The 19,899-nt window shown below is 59.2% G+C and overlaps 1 protein-coding gene and 2 long non-coding RNA genes across 5 annotated transcripts; all 3 read left to right on the top strand.

Moving 5' to 3' along the window:
- Positions 1–1,505: 1,505 nt before the first annotated feature.
- Positions 1,506–13,553, top strand: LOC120602353 (uncharacterized). Of its 2 annotated transcripts, none has more exons than XR_005652711.1 (3): positions 1,506–2,667; positions 3,197–9,880; positions 10,630–13,553. It is a non-coding gene; the product is annotated as an uncharacterized LOC120602353 (long non-coding RNA). The 2 variants fall into 2 exon arrangements; XR_005652715.1 differs by having other exon boundaries at positions 3,197–11,266; positions 11,868–13,553.
- Positions 13,554–13,651: 98 nt separating this feature from the next.
- LOC120602344 (extensin-like) lies at positions 13,652–17,610 on the top strand. 2 transcript variants are annotated; one of them, XM_039862556.1, is made up of 4 exons: positions 13,652–14,204; positions 14,376–15,214; positions 16,688–16,748; positions 16,935–17,610. In XM_039862556.1, the coding sequence occupies exons 2-4, from the start codon at positions 14,733–14,735 to the stop codon at positions 17,259–17,261; spliced, it is 870 nt and encodes a 289-aa protein (XP_039718490.1). In that variant the 5' UTR covers positions 13,652–14,204; positions 14,376–14,732; the 3' UTR covers positions 17,262–17,610. The 2 variants fall into 2 exon arrangements, with proteins under 2 accessions (XP_039718490.1, XP_039718481.1); XM_039862547.1 differs by having other exon boundaries at positions 13,652–15,214.
- A 198-nt stretch (positions 17,611–17,808) lies between these two features.
- Positions 17,809–19,801, top strand: LOC120602360 (uncharacterized). Its single transcript, XR_005652718.1, has 2 exons — positions 17,809–18,782; positions 19,155–19,801. It is a non-coding gene; the product is annotated as an uncharacterized LOC120602360 (long non-coding RNA).
- Positions 19,802–19,899: the final 98 nt, after the last annotated feature.

Below are 19,899 nucleotides of genomic sequence, written 5' to 3'. Positions count from 1 at the left end.
TGGTCCGTCTTCGAGAAGTCATCGCTTTCCTCTCATGGCCCATCCGCTCTCTTCCAACACTCGCTCTCCGTGTCTACATCTCTTAAGACTTCTGATACACGGTTCCGCCACTTTTAATTGCTTACAACTTTTAAACCTTTGACTAAATAAAATCTAGAAATGCATTCAGTCCTTCTAAAGGATCAGTACTGGTTGTGATATCGTGATAGCAAACTTTTAATCATCGCCGACGCGATCGCTGATTTTCGATGTTTTGGGCTGCTGTGGTCACATCCAGCTGGGCCTTGGCGAGGCAACCTGAGTGTCATGGGTGCAGGTAGATGTTGTAATCCGCATTGGATTCGGCCAAGAGCTGTAGATATGGCCTGCAGGGTGGCAATGGCGCTTACGGAGTCCTTGCCACGGGCTGGTAGCCTGCACCTGAGAGCTTATTGGCACAATCACAGCTGGGCCTCAAATAAGCTCCGAGGAAGCTGTCAGCCCAGTAAGTCGGAGAGGCTGTCCGAACATAGTCCTCTCGCCGTACCCCAGAGCCCAACATGGCGTTTCTTCAATAGATCGTTCTCAATAAGGGTTCAAAGAATTAATGACTGAGTAGAGTAAATGAATGACTATTTCACCCATGTCATCAAGGTGTGCACACCTCAGGAACCGTGGACGTGCAGCTCCCACTGGGATGTGGGACGGCGGTGATGGCGACGGTAGGTTGGTAGGATGGTCTGCAAGTCTGGAGAACTTGACCCTCCCAGACCCTGAAGAGACGTGGTCTCTAAAGCAGGTGCCCAGGGACACCTACTGAGATGTGGGAAGAGGAAACTAGAAACTCTATTTATAATGATTTCATTTAAGAATAAGAACTGGGTCTGACTTCTGAAACTGGGCGTGGGGAATGAATCAAGTTTCTCCAAGTCCTCGAAGCCCTGGGGGTGCCAGCCACGTGGACCCAAACCGGAAGAGCAGAATTCCATCAGAAGACTGCAGTTTAACCAAGCAGCCCTCCCCCCCCGCCCCCCAGGCATGCTCATGCCTTCCTGGGAGATATCCGCTATTAAAAAACACTTTCGCTTGTGTGTTAGACATGGAATACGCCCCCCTTAAAGGATAATTATTCCTCTGTTACATGGAAACGAATGGCCCATAACCCTGGTGGAGAGTTCGAGTTTTGAGAGTTTAATGATTATTTGCTATTGACTGTAACCGATAACCTTTTTCTTGTCTTCAGAGATGAAATTATATCCAGCATACATTGTTAGCTTTCAACTGGCACTCGCAGCGTCAACAGTTGGCAGGAGTGGGGGAAGTGAGGCACTAGGAGAGAAAATGAGTAAGAGAGACAAGGGGAAAGGAAAATCACCATTTTCTAAACCTAGGAAATTGTACACAGTCTGCCAGGCCAGCTTCCCCGCCTGGAAGTCCCCAGTGAGCACAGCTTGCGTGTGGCATTACCGAGCGTGACCAGCAGAGGGCGGCTCCTCCTTGTTTAAGGCTGAAAGTCCGCCCCTGGCGCTGCGGTTTTCCCAGAAAATGCAGGTTTAAAGGAAGCTTGCCTAAGCAGAGCTTCCCACTACCAACTGGAGATAAATCTCTCGGCCTTTGCTCTGTTGAAAGGGCTGGTGAAGAAACACACCCTGGCCAGGGTCCCCACACGCCGCATGCGTCTGTGATTCAGCTCCTGCCGGAAGCTCTGAGGTTTGAATGTGGGCGGGGTGAGGACAGTCACATGAATGGGCCATCTCTGCTCTACAGGAGGGAGCTGGATCTAGGTGGGGGCAGAGGTGCCTGGGCCCAGCAAGGGGAGCCCAGAGGCCATCAAACAGCGGGAGGCGGGGCACTCTTACAGCGTGACATCTGTCCCCTCTTTGGTGAGCCATGCCTATGCTGGACCCCAGGGCTCCACTCCCCCCAGGCACCCTGAGCAGTCTCTCCAGGCCAATGTCCTCAAGGTCCTCGAAGCCCCCAGTGCCTGTGTCTCAGAGAGCCAGCGGGTAAGGTTTCTTGGGTCCCTTTTTGTCTCCTGTCCTATAGCTTCTTCCCCACCGGGAGGGGATTTGCCACGATACCTTTCTTCTCTGGCCACCAGAAGCGGGTTGACGTGCCCCGTGTGGCTGCCGCTGTCCAGGCCATATGCCACTAGGCTTACGCGTGAGCTCCCGGTGTCCTTGCCTTCCCTGTGGCCCCGCATCTGCCACCTGCCTGAGCTGAGACTCTCCTTTCTTTTCAATTTGTCACTCCTGGCAGGGGTCCTGGTGGGGGCACGTGGCCTGGTGATTCCAGCCGGTGATAATATCCTGGGGAGTAACCAGCCCTCATCTTCCTTCTGAGTGGAAACTCGGAGCTCGCCGTCCATGCACCTGTGACCATGGCCTCACGTGCCCGCAAGGCTCCGGCGGCTTTCTGTCCTTTGAGAGCTGGTCCCCGGGTGGCCGCCTTTCTCCTTGACATGGCACGGGACCAACGAGCAGAGGGTCAGAAGCAAACAGCCACTGCCCGCCACGAAGGCTGGCCCCAACCTGTCCCGAAGGTGTCCCGAGACAACCGGGACTATTGACACCAAAGAGGCCGGCCGGCCTCCTTGGATGGCCCGGTTACAAGTGCGATGGGACCCAGGCCTTCTGAGCTGCACATCCTCGTCACGTGTCACCGTACTCACTGCTCCATCTCTGGCGGGTTAGTTATTCAACGTTTTAGGTTGGCTTGTCCTCTTTATAAAAAAAAAGAAGAAGAAGAAGAAGAAGAAGAGTGGGAGAAAATAGGAAATACCAGAGTTGTTATGAAGCCAGAAATCTAAAAATAGCGTCTGCAAAGAGCAGCAGACTGCACTGTGCTTTCTCTGCATCTTGAAAGAGATCAGCTAGTGACCAAGACAGACACGCTTTATCCAGGCTGGTAACAAGCCGCCGGGCACTGGCGGCGTGGCGACATGCGGGGGTCACACAGCCTCTTGATGGCCAGGGGGGCTTGTCCCAACGGCCACTTCCGGTCACAAGGGGGGACGGGCAAGGGCCCTTGGCACCCGGGCTCCTCCGGGGGCCTCAGCTTCCTCTGTGTCAGCAAAAAGGGACACGGACACAGGGTCCGCCAGGGAGCGTATTCGAAAGCAGGGACCGCAGCTACCCCAGTTCTCACCCCAGGAAGCCAGTCGCCGTCCCCCACTTCAGGTCTGGTAATAAGAGGAAAAATCCCGTGGCTTTTCTAGGTGGCGCTGGCTGTGCTGAGTCCGTGACGCGTGTCACTTCACGGGACCGTCGCACCTCCGTGAGAGTCCCCGTTTAGAGCCCAGGAAACGGAGGCCCTAACAGGCCGAGGGCCTTCCCGGGATTCGCGAGGCTCAGCGGGTGAGGAAGCTGAATTTAAACCCAGATCGGAGGGTCCCCCCAAACCCCCACCGAGCTCAGCCGCTGCATCTGGGAACGCACGACGTGGGAAAAGTGAACCGGAGTGAGGCCAGGCAGAAAGACCGTTCTAATCCGGACGGCTGCCGAGCCTTCGGCCACTCCTGAGCCCTTGTTTAGTCCCCTGCAGGACGAAGACCTTGCCCGGGTTCGCCCTTCAGACGTGGGTCTCCTCCCCCGCTAACAAATGTTTGATGGACGCCTGCTACATTCCAGGGACACCGAGCCCTGACTCCGATGAGTGAATAAATGAGCAGGGCCCATCCGGCCGGTGAGACGCGCTGCGAAAACAGGGTGAGGTGACAGGGCCCGGGGAGCGGGGGGTGCAGCACAGGCTTTCGGGAGGGGGAGAGATTTGGAGTTGACTCTGAATTTATTGTTTGCCATATCACTCGGGATAAATCAGATGTTTACAACCAGGGGCTGGTCCTTCCCGGCCTAGGGACCAGCAAAGACACCCAGGTGGGAACAGCCTTGAAACGGGGGAGCAAGGCGGCCCAATTCGTGTTCTTGGGATGGGATTTAAACCCACATCCGCTGCCCCGAGCATGCTGTGCCCCCAGCCCCGTAGCCTCAAGCAGTCTGGTCTTCTCTGGCTGCAGAGAGGCCGAGGTCGGGCCTGGGTGAGTGGTGAGTGGGGGAGAAGCTGGTCCAGCCCAGGCTGGGCACAGGGCTCGCTGACGGTCCAGCCCCTTGGCCCGACGCCTGCACCTGGAGGGAAAGATGGACGGTCACTTATGGTCCCCTAAACGCTCACCAGATTTGACACCTTTGGCAAGGACGCTGGAGAGGGAGCCGGCCAGGGAGTACTGACCGATTCTGGTTGTGGGGGGCACAGGACGAGGGGGTCAGGGATGCCTGAGAGGTTTTGGGCCTAACGAGCGGGTGACCAGACGATCATTTTCCAAGACAGGGAAAACTGGGGGGAGGGAGGGGAATGTGGTGGGGGGAGGGGAGCAGCCCTCTGGAGGAAAATGCAAGAGTTCTGTCTATTCGAGTTTTCGAGGCCTGTCGGCCCCAGGTGGAGATGTTAGGTAGCCAGCTCAAGAAACCACTCGAGCAGAGACCCCTAGGGACTTCCGGCTGATCGCCGCAGTGTCCTGGAGTTTGGGAGCCACCCCTCGCCGCCCCTCCCCGCCACCCTCTCTCCCTGCGAAGCAACGGGTTACACGTGGTCACTGGGCAACTCCCAACCGCTCTTGCCCTTGAAGCTTAATTAAGAAGTCATTCATTTTCTTAAAGGCCATTGGCTTAGTTATGAAACTGACCTAGTCAGGGGGACGCCAGCCGGCGAAGGCGGCCGTGTTGTAACCAGGGCTCCCCACTCCCCGGCTGCTCCCGTCTGGGACCCCTCCCTCGACGAGGTGCCCACAAGGCCAGAGGGCACGGATCGGAGCGTTCACAGCGAATCGGGCCCTGTGCCGAGCCCTTGATGCGTTTTCTCTGATCTCATCCTCCCAATGACCCCGGGAGGTGGGTAAACACTATTGTCCCCATGTTTCAGAGGAGGCCACCGAGGCCTCATCATGGGGATTTCAGTGAGTAACTAACCCAGGTCTGGCAGATAACGAGCCACAGAGATGGGGTTCAAACCCACATCCACTGACCCCAGCATGCTGTGCCCCCAGCCCCGTAACCCTAAGCAGGCTGGTCTTCCCACTGGGACTGAGCACCCGGGGCCTCGGGAGTGGCCCCAGAGAGGAGAGCGTGGCCTGGGAAGGACGAGGCCTTTGCCTCAGTATCTGTCCCCAGTCTCACTGAAAAATCCATTTTCGCACGTGCAGGTTGAGGCAACATCGCCACCTTGGCTGCAATCTCCTGGGCCAGGTGCTTTTTGCCCCTGCCCCGCCCCCCTGGGCATCTTGGCCCCGCCCACCTGCCACGCCTGCAGGAAGTGGGAGAGGCTGGAAGCAGGAAGCAGGAAGCGGGAGCGGGCATTTTCCCCCCAGAGTCCAAGGGAGAGACGCAGCCGGCCTTAGCTATTATCACCATAGTCATTTAAAGAAGTCCCCGGAAGGCCCAGGAGCAGTGACATCTCAATGGCAACGAGCACCCTAGCACCCATATTCTGTTTTCTGAGTCCCACTCCCTGCCAGAAGCTCCTGGAGAAACAGTCGATCCTAGCTTGGAGGGGTGGGGGAGGGGAGAAGAAGGGCACCCACCAGGCGAGCCTACGACAATGTGCTGTTCCAGGAAGCAAAGACGTGCTGTGCCAAGAGGGACACGTGTCAACGGCACACGGAAGCCAGCTCGACGGAGCCCGACGGACCACACATGGGACGATACGGCCACCCAAAACAAAGATGGCGGTAACGGGTCGTAACGCACTGAATACGAAACCCATAAATCCAGAGCGATGCCCCCAGCGGAGCAGCCGGCCGGCGTGGTGGTCACCCGTGGGTGCTACGACCACTGCCGATGGCCTCCGGGGCACTGAATCGTCACGGGATCTTAGGTCGCACTTCCCATGTGTCTCGGGATCTACGACATGTAAAAGACGCCTTTTCCGTGGAGAGGTTTGGGGGCCAACCCCTGGAGGTGAAGGAAGGTTCTCAGGCCTGCGGGGCGAAGGGTCAGGTGCGGGGCGGCGATGAGCAGAGGCGGAGATGGCGTGGAAGTTAGCGCCACCAGTCATGCGAGTCCAGGGCTGGACCTTCCGGTCTCACCCCCTGATTTCTGGGAGGTGGGGAGGGGAGGGCACGGAAGGCTGGAGGTCGAAATCAGCACCCATGGCCGATGATTTAATCAATCGTCCTATGCCATGAAGCTTCCGGAAAAACCGAGGAAGGAGTATGGAGAGCCGTCGGGCTGGGGAACCGGACCGTACACGTGTGTCCCCGTGTCCGGCCCCGAGCGCCACAATATCAGACGCTCCTCTGCTCGGCCCTCCCCCACGTGCCACTTCATCTGGCTGCCGATTCGTACCACCTAACGTCTTTTGTAGTAAAACGTGAGTCTGGGGAAAATAAAACCTCTCCCGAGTTCGGTGAGATGTTCTAGCAAATGAACGGAATCCAAGGAAGGGCGTCACGGGAACCTCTGACTTACAGCCGGTCCGTCCGAAGCCCAGGTAACCGCCAGGCTTGGGGTTAGTATCTGAAGCTAAGGGCGGTTTTGAGGCCCTTCACCTGTGGAATCCGATGCTGTCTCCGGGGAGACAGTGTCAGAATTGAGTTGAATCGTAGGACACCCACGCAGGGGAAAAAAAAAAACAAAACCCACGCTGGACGTGGTGGCAGCGTCTCAGCCTCTCGCTCCTCCTAGCTCTACCGTTTCCCTCGGCCATGGGGCTCACGACCTTGAGGGTGCCTGACCATCCCAGACTCAGCCGCACTGCCAGCCCGACCTCGAAAAGCCCCGCGGGACACGCTCCCGTAGCACCTAGGTGTACTTCCGGCGCATCCCATACTGCACCGTACCGTATTCGAGGAATTCACTTCTGTGTCTACCTCCCCCGCTGGGCTCCCCGGGACCGGGGACGATATCGGGGCGACGGTCTCTCCCCAGGGCCCGTCGTCGTCATCGAGTTCGTCGTTACGGGATTGTAGCTGGGGCAGGAGAGGGAAGTGCAGTGGGGTCACCTTTCCGCTTCCGTCTGTTCGATCAGATAAAAGCGTGCGTGGCGGGGGGGTGGTGGGGAGGGGCCCCCGGGCCGTGCCCGCCACACGCCGGACGTGGCGCCGTTCGCGAGGTGCGCGGTTTTACGAGAACGAGTGTGAGAGGGACATCGCACCTTATCTTTTCAGGGAGCTTCCCTCCCGATTTGGGCTCGGTCGGTTTCTCTCGCACCCTGGTTTCTAGCCCGGGGCAGGCTGGCGCGTGTGACCAGGCTCGGGGGCATCTCGAGGGTGGGGATCCCTCTGGCCCTCGTTTTACACCCTCTGGGCCTCAGCGGGGCTATGAAGCCGTTGGTAACCCAGGCAACTAACTCGAAAGCAGCTGCCTGGACGTCTTAACCCACAAAAAGACAGTGCCAAGGGAAGGAAGGAGCAGTCCTCGCTAGAGGCCACTGTCACACGCTCAGAATGGCCTGTGGAGGGACCGCTCTGCACGGCACTGGGTGATCGCGTCCTGCCCAGCCGTTTCGGGGTGGAGGGGAAGAGCTAGGAGGGGAATGCCAGCCACGTAAGAACTGATCCTTTTATTTTTTTTCTAGCTATGAAAATAGTCTCTAGTCTGAAACCCCCGCTGAGAATCTGCAGGGAAATCCATCAGCCCAAACGCACGTTCACCTTGAAATCGCTCAGCCAAAGAGCCATGAGCAGCCATCCGTAGCTTCCTGGCGGCCTCAGGGAACCCCTAATCCTTGGTCCGGAAGGCAACGGCCAGCCCACTGCCCTTGGCACTGAGCCCCAGCAGCACCCCCAGGTGGGCTTGCTACCCCTCCCTGTGCAGCCTCATCGTCAGCTGCACCCCCTTACGCCCCCTTGTGCCCCCAGACCGAGAACGTCAGACATCGTGATTGTGCAGTGCCTCATTCGTAAGGCACGGAGCTCTTCCATGCGCGTACCTTGTTCCCACTTGGGGAAGGACAAAGGAAGCTGCCAGACACGTGACTCCAGGGGTCATTAAGCCCTCCGTGCTTGGGAGCCGCTCTGCTGTGCCCACGGAGGGACACACGGTCAGGGGGTGGGGTGGGGGATGTGCCCTGCCAGGGCAAGCAGAGCCCTTGGTGAGCAGACGGGTGTTCAGGTCCGGGAGTGGCCTGGGAACTAGCTGCTGTTTTAAGAATGTCATCGGTGTGGCCTGCACAGCTGTCCTCACAGCACAGGGAGGGCGGGGCCGAAGCTGGCATCACGTGGCCCCACGCTGGCTCCCCAGGCTGGGGCTGCAAACCATGCCTGCAGAGGGTCCCCTGCAAGTGTTCTCACAGAGCCGTGCGCCCGGGGCCCCTCCGTGGGGCACGGGTGCTTCCCTCGCTCTGGGTCCCCCCAGTGTTTTGCAGGAACCGGAACCACTGCACTCCGTTCCCTCTGGGGTCTCCAAGGCCATGGGACAGTGTGACCGCAGGGAGTCCTCTGGGCCTGGGGAGTCCACTCTCCCCTCTCTGCGGCCAGTTTCTGTGGTTTCTGCTGCAGCAGCCGCTGTTCTGAGGCTCCACTCAGGTCCAGGGTGCTGTCTGTCTGTCCGTCTGTCTGTGAGGGTGCTGACCCCTTAGCACTGGAAGCCGAGACCTGCTGACCGATCCAAGCTTCACCGCCACCCGGCACCGACGGCCCGACCCCAGGACTCTGACTCGCCCTGCAGGGTGCGAAGGTGGGGTCCCAGGCCGAATGCCGCTCGCTCTTGCACTGAGACCCCGTGTTAGTGAACGTTAGGCTCAGCCACTAGTGACTGGAAAACCGCTGAAGAGCAGCGGCTTAGCCAGACAGCGTTTGTGTCTCTCGTGGGTCCCCACGGAGCCTGGAGTTGGCGAGTCCCAGCAGTGACAGGGACCCAGGCCACCTTCCCCTTGCAGTGCGGCTCCGAGCGTCACTTCCCAAGGTCTCCCTGGTGTCTACGTCCCCATGCCAGCAAGCGAGAAACAGAAAGGGCAGGAAGCATTAAGGGCACTTCCCGGATGTTGGAGCCCCACATCTGCTTGCACGCCATTGGCCAGAATCGGGTCACATGGCCACACCTAGCTGCAATGAAGTCTGGGAAATGCAGTCTTTATTCCAAACGGGCTGCGCCCAGCAAAATGTTGGAGTTCGTCGTAACGGGAGGAGAGATGGACAGGAGTCTCTGCCCAGACCTGTGCTGCTAACACACACCTGCGCCAGCGCCCCGGAGAAGGCTCCGGACCCTCAGCGGACACCCGTTTTGCAAATCCCTAGTGATCAGGGTGACCTCTTCACTTGCCCCTTCCGCGTCCCACCCCACTCAGGCAGTGTTTCTCCAAGTGCGGTCTGCAGCCCACCTGCCTCAGACCCCCGAGCCGCCCGTTTAAAAAGCAGGTTTCTGAGCCCAAAACCAGGCTCACTGGGTTCGAACCGCTGGGGGTGAGGCCCAGGAATATGCGACTCGTTCACTCTCTGAGCCATTCTTGTGCACAGTAAAATTCTACGTCCACCATTTAGTCCATCTGAGAAATGAGAAGAAAACTCTCGAGACTGCTCCACATAAGAACTCACACTAATTAACGAATTGAGAGGGGTGTCTAGGAGATACCAGTGGTGACACCCACAAATCACCTAACCCAGCCTCTAGACACAGGCCCGCGATTTTCAAGGGTGGGCTTGCCACCTTCTGCTCCTCGAATCAAGATCAGTACTCACAGGGGAACCGTTGGTACCACGGCCTCCACTGCAGTGAAGGCAGGGAGCGGCTGGTGGCGAGGCCAGAGAGAAGTGAGGGGACCACCCTCAGGGGAGCGGGGACCTCCCCGAAGGGAGCAGAGAGTTGCCGCGCCCTCTGAGACGTGGAGCCCAGGATGAAGAAACGGAGGAACGGAAGTCCGAGCACCGGCACCTTCACGGGGCTGAGGTTTGAGAAGACTGGACGTCCAGGTGAGTGTCTGTCCAGTGGGGACAGAGCCGCCACGGGGGGCGAGGGCTTTTGTCGTGGTCGCAGTGATGGGGCAGGTGTCACTGGCCCTCAGAGACCGGTGATGCTAGAAATCCTGATACTGAAATATGAGGGACAGTCCCACACAGCACAGTGTTTTGCTCAAGTCCCTTGGGACATCGACGTGCATCATTTTCTAAGCTTAGAAACGAGCTCCGTTTTATAAGATTTACCAAAATACACACGTAGCATTTTTTTGGAACTGTTTAAATATGAACTGAAATGTTCAGGCACGGAATTCCGCCAAGGGTTGGTCACGATTGCGAAATGCACGTCGACCACGGTGGTCCCACCCATGGCACTGGACGTGCTGCTGAGTCAGCCTGCGTTTGTGGTCACGTTTGTGGTCACGTTTGTGGTCACGTTTGTGGTCACGTTCGTGATGCTTTTATGGGTGCGCGAGCTTCCGAGTCCCTCCGTTAGGTCTCTTGGGGGTGGACGTGACTGAGCAGGTACATTTTTAAGCTTAACAGTCCAAGTTATTTGCTTTAGTTTTTCTTTACAGTCATACAGGGATTTTTAATGATTCTGTGAGTTTAATTTTAGGAGAATAAAGGGAAATTACAAATTTTTGTTTTAAACATTTTGGGGCTGCTGGGCGTGATGGGGAGACCCCCACTGGACACCGGCCCGGACCCGTCCTGGGTGGAGGCTGCCCGTGGCCTTTGTGGGTGTCTCGTCTCCTTTACAGAGACGCGTGCCAGCCCGCTGGCAGCTTCCCGCCCTCGGAACGTGCCCCTGGTCGGCGTGGGCCGGGCGGCTTTCCTCTTTGTGGGCACGCGACCCCCCCGGAGGGCCTGTGACACCCCGACACCGTCGCTTCGTGACTGGAGACGCTGCAACACCCTTGCTTTATTCTGATTTTGGCCGAAGCACTTCTTGATATGGACGGAAATCGCCAGGCTTGTGACTATTTTTATGACCAAGTAACAGATGAAACAGACCTTGTGCGCCTCACCCACGTCTCCCACCACACGAGGGACCCCGCCCTCTGGGATTCGGGTGCTGATGGCGTGGGCCGGGGGTGGGGTAAGGGCTGAAGGTCAGGAAGTCCTGCTGTGTCGATTTCCTGGTGAGAAAAATCCGTCTTCACATTTGGTTACGCGTCTTTCTGTCTTGAATAAGCCACCCACGATGAACTTGTCTAAATGACCTTGTCAGAATTCCGTTTCACCCCAGCACCAGAGGCAATGGGGCCAAGAAATGGAGCACGCCAGCGAGCACCGTGTGGGCTGACCCCGGAGAGCAGAAAGGACCCCTGGCCTCCTCAGAGGTGAAGTGACACGCCGTCTCCGACTCTTCCTGTCTTAGGAGCACGGTGGCACCAGGTGAGACTGTGCAGCTCAGCCGTCCATCCCAGGCTGTACGGTGGCTCCTTCTGACTTCACGAGTCTGGGTTTTTTTTTTAAGTCCAGTGTCCTGGCACCTCCGCCCGAGCCGCCCTCGGCAGCCCTCTCCAACGTGTCTTCATTTTGGGGTTTCCCGTTTCCTCTAGCTCCGGGGAGAAGGCCCTGGTGATTAATTGCCAAGGAAAACCGTTCATTACTCCTTAATAGGATGAATTGGTGTCACCGACAGTAAATCATCCTGTCTCTACCTTCTGCCGTTCCTGACAAATTTCCATGCGTCGTCTTTTTCTTTTCAAAGGGATTCTGATAAGTTCCTTTTTTTTTTGAAAGCATCCTGGTTCTCAGGGGTTTTTTTTGGGGGGGGAAGTTGTTGGGGACAGAGCTCATGGCCAACACATCCAATTTAATACAAGGAGATTTTACAGAACTGGGGTGTCCGAGGCTCTGGGAAGGACGGCCGCCAAGGGCCACAGGCAGGGGGCTGGCACTTGTGTTTATAAAGCCCAGGGAAGGGACTGCCTTGGCTCTTTGAAGAAATTGCCATTCGTGGTCGGTCTGCTCTGTGTGCCTTTTCTTTAAGGTCACGTAGCTCCACCCGGCTATAAATCCAAGTGATCTCCCCCTTGTTCTCTGTTCACCGAGGACAAAGCAAATGGTGCCACCTGTTATGGAGTGGACGTGACGTCCCCCGAAGTAAATGTGCTCAGGTCCTGACACCTCGTGCTCGTGAACGTGACCTGATTTGGAGATCAGATCTTTACAAATGTAATTAGTTAAATTAAGACACGGTCGCGGGAGTAATCAGATATGACGTGTGTCTTTATAAGAAGACGGCCTGGTGAAGACAGACGCACAGGACCATGTCTCGTGAAGGTGGAGGGTTGGACTCAGGCAGCTACAAGCCGAGATTGTAGAGAACTGTCCGCAACCCAAGAAGCTACGAGAAAGGCACGGAACAGGTCCCGCCCTCGGCCCTCTGGGGGAGCCCGGCCCTGCAGACACCTTGGTTTTGGTCTTCCTGTCTTCAGAGCTGAGAGGGAATAAATTTCTGTAGTTTTAAGCTACCCAGCTGGCGGTACTTTGTTGCAACAGCCCTGGCAAGCTGATATGAACCGAGTTATAATGCCCGCTTGGTCGTTTAGAAGAGACAGCAGATGGTGACAGCCAAGGGTGTGGGCTTGGGCGTCCAGCAGACCTGGGTCCCGACCCCGTTTAGGGCCAGCTGTGTGACTTGGGTGAATGACAGCCCTGAGCCTCAGTTTGCTCCTCTGTGAAATGGGGATATAACGCCCCACTTCCCAGAGCTACTACGAGACTTAGCAGATGATGTGTGAGAAGCGCTTTGCCTGGGCCTGGCTCCCGGAGTTCCTCAGAGCACAGGGGCAAGCGACGGACAGCCAGCTCTGCACGTCTGGCCGGGCGGAGTCCACGCTTCCCAGGATGGGGTCAGGGAAGGGAGATGGCGGGAGGAAGCCCTTGGAGGGAGCTGCCACATCAGCTTCGAATCGCAGTTGTCATCATCCATCGGCTTGTCACTCGCTGTCCCAACAAGCCAGTGTTAGCGCGAGGCTGAGCACCGTGAGCCGTGCTGGGCCTCCGTCCCCTCCCCGGGCATCTGGCTGTCACGCAGCAGCTGCACACCTGTTCGCTTGGGCCTTACTGCTTAATTACTGTGACTTGGCACGGCTTCGGGCCCCGAGGGCCGTCAGACACGCACCGTCCGCTCGCGCCCTCCTGGCGCCGGGAGGCGGCCTGTCGTTCCTGCAGGTCTGCTCTGCTAAGTGGTGGCTCCTCTCCAAGCACTCGGCCCCGAGAGCACAGGAAACAAGACGCCGGCACTCGGAGGTGCCACTGCCGTGCTCCCCCGGGCCCGACCTGTCAGCCATGCAATCCAGCGTTTGTCACCAGTGGCGACTTGGGCCTGCCAGTGAGACGGGGCAAGGAGGTGGGGAGCCAGCCGCCCGTCTCGGCTTTCCCGTTTAAGTAGGACTTGTACAAAACACGTGAAACTCAACAGTCCTTAACCCCCAGGCCCGAGTGAAGAGCTACGTCCTTGCCCTTCCCGGCTGACCTCTGGCCGTGCGCATAGAGCGAAGGAGAGCTCTGTCACTCATTCATTTGTTCCTTCTATCGACCAACCAGTATCCACTGAGCATCAGGCCTGTGCCCCAGATTCATCAAGCAAAGTGGAGCGGGGCTGGGGGAGGGGGTGCAGGGAGCTCTCGAAGCTCAATCAGGAACCAGCAGACCTGGATGCGGAGGTCAGGCTAGGGCCAGCTTCCCCGAGCCTCCGCGTCCTCAAGGAGTCCGGCCTGGAGCATCCTCGGGAGGATTAACAGGCGCTGGCCACGTCCCAGAGCCTGTTAATGACACTCGTGTCAATGAGCGTTTGTCAAATCTCCCCCGTGGGCTGGGCACACCCTGGGGACTCGAGTCTCACTGGTGGGTGTCGAAAGATCTCGGTCCTCACAGAACTTACACTAGGAACCCGGGGAATCCGAAATCTGCAACCTGAATGTTTTTCTAATCCTTCTTGACCTGGGAAGACTCTAGTGAAACCGGCGTTCTATGTGACCCAGCTTCTGCCCGCTGTTGGCCACGAGGCACGTGGCCCGGTCCGCCCATCTGCTGGGACGTCGGACCAGCTGCTGCTTTCCCCGCCTGCCGGCCGCACAGGTTTGGTCAGAGGTGCAAAGAGCACGTGTGCCCAAGGCTGCAGCTAAGCCACGAATGTGGGCGTGAGCGTCCCAGGGGAGGGCCTCATCCGCATGCCTGGGGCCCGAAAGCCGTGGCCCTGACTTCCTATGAAGGGACTTGGGAGATCTGATGACTTCTCGAATTCCCAAAGGAGCACGAGGTCAACGATGCCGAGCCTGGTCCCCTCTGCCGGAGCCCGAGGGCCGTCTCAGACTCTCCAGTAAAAGTGCCAGCACCCAGCACGGATGGGGCGGGCCCGTCACCAAGGAGAATCCAGCTCACGCCTGTGGCCACGGCAAAGCCACCACCCCACCACCGCCACCTCCTCCTGGAAAGATGGGAGGGACGGCTGGTGGCCTGACACCCAGGTGACCTCCAAGTTCCTCCTCAGGACGATGACCTGACGAAGGCCAGGCAGAGGCACGAGGAGGCACGGCCAGTCTGCCTGGGGCGGCGTTTCACACCCGGTGCTGAGGTGGTGACATTGAGGCCACACCCTGGAAGAAGGGGGGACCAGGCTTTTATCTTGGGTGCGGTCAGAGGAACCCTCCCCGCCATGAGTAGAAACGGAAGCAGAAGGTAAGTGAAGTCTCAGACCCGGATCTGGAACTGCAGACCGAGAATCTGGCCCAAGGCACCTCGGCCTCGGCGCTCTGGGCCCATGGGGTCGGATAACTGACTCCTGGTCGTGGGGGCCTGCCCCGTGCACCGTGGGACGTGCCGCAGCACCCCGGCCTCCACCGGCTGGATGACAGTAGCACTTCCCGACCCAGCTTTGGCGACCAAAAGTGTCCCCACCTACGGCCGCACGTCCCCTGGCCGAGAACCACGGAGCCGGCCGCTTCCTGAAGCTCTGTCCCCCACCTGCTTCGCCGGCTCAGGAAGGCCACCTCTTCCTCATTGCCCAGGACTTTCAGGTGTGGGCACCGAAACCCCACCCCCCGTCCCCTCCATTCCCAGGCGAACCGGGACCACCGGTCCCCCTGCCAGCTCCGTCCCCTTCGTCCGCGTGAGGCCTGCCCCTGAAACCGGCAGCCTGCGCCCCTGTCCCGCACCCCGCACTCCCAGCCCCTCGTGTTCTGCTCCACTGTCTTCATCCGGAGCAGTTACCACCTTCCCTACACTGTGTCGTTTCGTCTACATTTTGCGGTCGAGCTACTTCAGGACCGCGATCTCTGCTGTTTTCACGGCCACGTCCTCGGTGCCCATAACAGCACCTGGCGCACGGAGGTAGGTGCTCAAGAAATACAGTCCCACAAGGGATCAGGACTCTAAACCACGAGCGTCGGCGACCTCTGTAATTTCTGGCTCAGTTTCATCTCCCTGGGGCGTCGTCCAGTGGGTCCTTAGTGAGAAAATGCTTCTCAGGAACAAGGTCTGGGGTTTGTCCTTGGGGACAGCTCAGGCTCCGTGTCACTCTGGCTGCCCGTGGGGGAAGGGCTGAGGCGAAGGGCTTTCGGAGGGGCCCGGGGCCTGCGTGGGAAGGGCTGAGGGCCACGCGATGCTGCCAGAGCCACTGCCTGGCTTCGCAGGGCAGGACGCGGCCTCTGAGGCCTGGCAGCATGCTTGGCACACGGCAGGATCTCAGGAAGTCGGTCCCGGATGGAATGTTTATGAGGGAATATGACATCGTTCCCTCTCCCGAGCTCTGCGGGTCACGCGGGCCAGCCCTGGCTCGGGTGGGCAGAGGTGACGCGGGGCGTGAATACCAGGTGGCGGGACGGCTCGGGGCCGTCCGGGGGGCTGGCTCCCGCAGGTACCACGTGACATTCGATCCCAGAACCGGGAGCTGTGCCACCTGCACCTGGAGAGCCAGGTTGCGCCTGTTCCTCTGTCTGCCCGTCTGTGAAAATGCAGACCAGAGCTGAGCTCACCAGTCTGTTTCCAAGGTGGCCGGAGAGTCCTTCAAGGACGGAGACCATGGCTTCTTCGTGTGACCGTCCTTGCGATGGCCCAGCACACGTTAGGAGAGTGGGCGGGGGGCTCAGTGCCGTCTGGCGAGGGAGTCTCACTGTGCCCAGAGTTCTAACGGGCCGAGGTCCACGCACACAGCCCGAGACGCAGGTCCGAGCTGGGTGGGCGTGGGGACTGCAGGGACCAGGATGGGCCAGCAACACCCAGCTGTGCCCAGGCCACCCCTGGACACACCCAACCCTGATCATGTCCACCTCCGCACCTGGGTAGATGAGGATGATGCGCCTGCAGATCGAAGCCTTCCCGTGCAGGAATGGGATCCATTCAGGTTTTAACGTTGTGGACGATTTTGACTTTTCCTTTGGGGCTTTTCTGTAGTTTTCGAATTTACTCTCGTGAACCTGTATTTGTTTAGTAATGACGGGAAATATGGGCGAGAACGTAAGGGTCACCCAGTCTGTACTTTTTGCCACGGCTGGTCCAAACAGGGCCCCGCGTCCTGTCCTTCTGTGAGACACACAAGGTCCCCCGAGGGCCGCTCCTTGGGTTTCCGTGCGGCTGTCAAGGGACTCACGAGCAGTCTGTGACGTGGGGCCGGGGCGGCTAGCTTTTAGTCCCCGTTTTATAGAGATGTTTGCAAGGATTAGCGAGACGTGGCTGAGATCGGAGAAGAGGCGAAAGGCCTTCGAAGGCCAGGTAGCCAGGGACGAAGGTGTGTGATTGATCAGGAGGACACGGACCAGCCCCCAAACGGAGCTGCGTCCTGAGTCCACCCTTCCCCTCCTGCAGTATGCCAGAGTGGACGCCGGCTCCAAGGCACACGTCCGACGACTGCCATCATTGTGCTGTGGTGAGCAGTATCTAACGGATGCGGGTCCCGGCGCTTCGCCGCCGTGTGACGGCAGAGTGCCAGCGGCTGGCTGGGAGGGACGGAAGCCCCCACTTCTCGTGAGAGGCTGGTGTAAAGTGCGCCCGCCCCCGAAGGCCCCACTTCACTGAACGCTCGCTCCCCGTCCCTTTCTCGCTCCCTCTCCAGAAAGAGCTCCTCAGTGGAAATCGTCATGACAACCTGGAGAGAGGACACACGGCAGTGAGCTGGGCGTGGGGACAGAGGCCCACGTGTGAGATGAGAGACAGCCAGCGTGAAGGACGCCGGCCAGGCTGTCCTCGCTTTGCCAAGAGCTCAGAGACGAGCCATCCTGGGGGACTTGCGAGGGCGCGCTCAGTTTCCCGGACGGAAGGCTGGGCTGGGGCTTCGCCAGGCGGGTCGTCCGGGCCCTGGGAGCTGCATGTGGCTGTTGCTACCTGCCAGCTGCCGCCCCCCCTCCTAGGGGCTGATGGTCCCATCGTGCCTGCCCCTTGAGGTGACCTTAGGGCACAGAGACAGGGGCAAGGCACCCTGTGATGCTCCCTCCCAGAGCCTTTGGCATTTGTCACAGGGGAGCCGTGAAGGGCCCCTCAGGAAGCCTCGCGGGCTCTTCTGGGCAGTGAGCTTCTGTGTGGCACTGAACAGAGTGCCGCCAGGCCCGGGGAGGTGACGCTCCTGTCTCCGTGATGCGGGCAGGCCACCGGACCTCGAGTCCCTGCCGCCGTCTGCCAAACAGGCTCTCCTGCAGGAGGCGGATGGCCCACTGGGGCCCTCCCCACGTCCCCCTGCCCAGCAGACCCGCGCCCCCAGAAACCGCCACCGACCCCCGTGTGACCTGGCGAGTTACAGAGACTCCCTCACACTCCCCCGGGTCCACACCCGAGCCGCCAGGATCCCCACCACCTCTCACTCCCACGGGTCCATCGGCTTGTCCCTGTGGCCTTCCCCAGCATTTCTCCAATCCTCGCCTCTTCCCTGCACCGCCCATGACGCCTCCGGCCAGCTGCTATCCCTCATAGTCCAGCGGCGGCCCCATCCCCGGGCCCACGCCCACTGGCCCCACTGGTCTCCCAGCTTCCGCTCGGCCCCCTTGCCCTGCACGCCACGCGCCACACACTTGAGGAGCCTGGAAAGCACGGAGCCGGCCACACTGCTTGTCTTCTGTGGGGGGGTCACGCTCACCACCCAGCAGGCTCTGCTCTGGACGCCTCATGCCCAGCCATCCCCACGGGAACCCTCTGAGGTAAGACGCTGGGAACCCTTCCAGCCCGCTTTATAGCAAGGAGACCGAGGTCGCCAGGGGTTACGGGTCTTGCCTCAAAGCACAGACGAGTGCCCGGATTTGGGCCTAGCCAGCCTGGCCCTGGGCCCATACCCCGGATGGTTCCAGACCCTACACCAGCTCCGGTAAAGTCCTCAGCATCTCAGCGGTCACCATGCTCACCCTTGCCCACATGCTGCACTCGCCCAGGCCTTAGCTGACACAGGCCGAGCCGGTGCTGACCTCGGGGCCCCTGTGCTGCTGCCCAGCCGCGCCCCCGCACCCCCACCGCCCAGGTCTGGCCCCCACCGCCAGCGGGCTGAATCGTCCCCTCCAGCACCTCTGCCCAGACATCACCTCCTCACAGAGGACGCCCTGACCGCCTCGTCGAGAGGATGGCATGGTCGTGAGAACACAGAGATTTGTTTGTTCCCCTGGTCAAGTCCGTGAGACCCCAGGGACACGTCTCGGTCTGTCCCCTTCACCACGTTGACACCGGAAGCACAATGCCTCGCGGTGCTCAGATCTGCGGGATGGACAGCAGACGGACGAGCGTCGATGTGGAGCGACCGGGAGCTCGGTATTTGGCCGAGCTGAGAGTGTGACGACCCGTCTCTACCCCAGGGCGGGGGCACCCGTCCGCCCGGAGACGGGACGCGTGCTGGCCAGGATGACGGAGCCTGGAACAGTAGTGGCTGCAGACAGAGAAAAGGGGACAGGCTTGACCCGCACCGTGAGGCGGTGATCGGCTGCAGGTGGGGAGTGAGCAAGACCCGAGTGTCCTGGGCGATGTCCAGGCTTCAGGCTGGTGCCCTGGATGAAAACGAAGGGGAGACAGGGTCCTGATCTGGGAGGGTGACGTCTGGTAAAGGACAGATGTCAAGCCTGAATATTTAAAGTGCCAGGCAATGGACAGTGAACGTCATTACCAGAACAAAGGGGAGGTGGGCAGACACGCTGTTGGAATTCCTACGAGGCTGACTCGTTTCTCCTTGGTTTGACCGCAACAGTGTCTGTCACCCATGAACTGGCCACCTGAGCAGGTGGCAAAACGCAGCGGAAGGGGGCCACGCTGAAATTCTCTCTCTTCTCCCTAAACACGTTCATTTTTTTTTTTTTTAACCCAGGTCGACTTTACGAATCCCAAAGTTAAGTCCGTGACATTTTGCTGGGAGTCGCTGGCGACTTCAGAGCAGGGCATTCAAGGAGGAAGGGAGAGCTGTGACCGGCCACCCGCCCGGGGACGGGCGCAGGGGTGGGAAGATCAGAGATGGAGGCTGAGACGAACACCACCACCCTGCTCGCGTCACAGCAGCTTGCCCCGGACCTCGCCACCTTATCCCACAAAAGGCAGGGGACGCACTGGACCAGAGCTCGTAGGCGGCTTGCTGTGGGGCCGACTAGTTCAGAGGAGGCCCACGGTTCAGATGAGCTGCAACGAGCCGGCCACACCTACCAAGGGACCTCACCGTCACCCGTCTCTGTCTGGTACGGAGGACAGTCCACGCAGCCCTCGGTGCCGACACATGCCGTCCAGTTTATAGCACTAGCTTTGTGGAGGGGACCGGGTGCGGTATGGGGACACGCGCCAGCCCAGCTGCTGGGGACCCGGGCCCGTGGCCCTGCCGTTGCCTCCGCGACCTTGGACTTGTCAGTCGCCCTCTCTGGGCATGACGCTTGCAAGTAGGAGGGTTAGATTAGAAAGCAGTCTTTCGACATTTCTTTTTTAAACAGCAGAAACCTTTTTTCCATTATTAAAAAAAGATGCATCTCTTTTTCTGCCCGGACTCCCTGGAGGCATGACAAGCCGACCGCAGCCGGAGGCCGGAGGTGGGGCAGGACTCCACGGCTCTCCGGAGATGTCTGGGTCCC

This window comes from Pteropus medius, unplaced genomic scaffold (genome assembly GCF_902729225.1).
Source record: "Pteropus medius unplaced genomic scaffold, Ma_sr-lr_union100, whole genome shotgun sequence".
NCBI classification, from domain to species: Eukaryota; Metazoa; Chordata; class Mammalia; order Chiroptera; family Pteropodidae; genus Pteropus; species Pteropus medius.
Note: the sequence above shows the minus strand (reverse complement) of the source record. Positions and strands in the feature narration are given on the sequence as shown.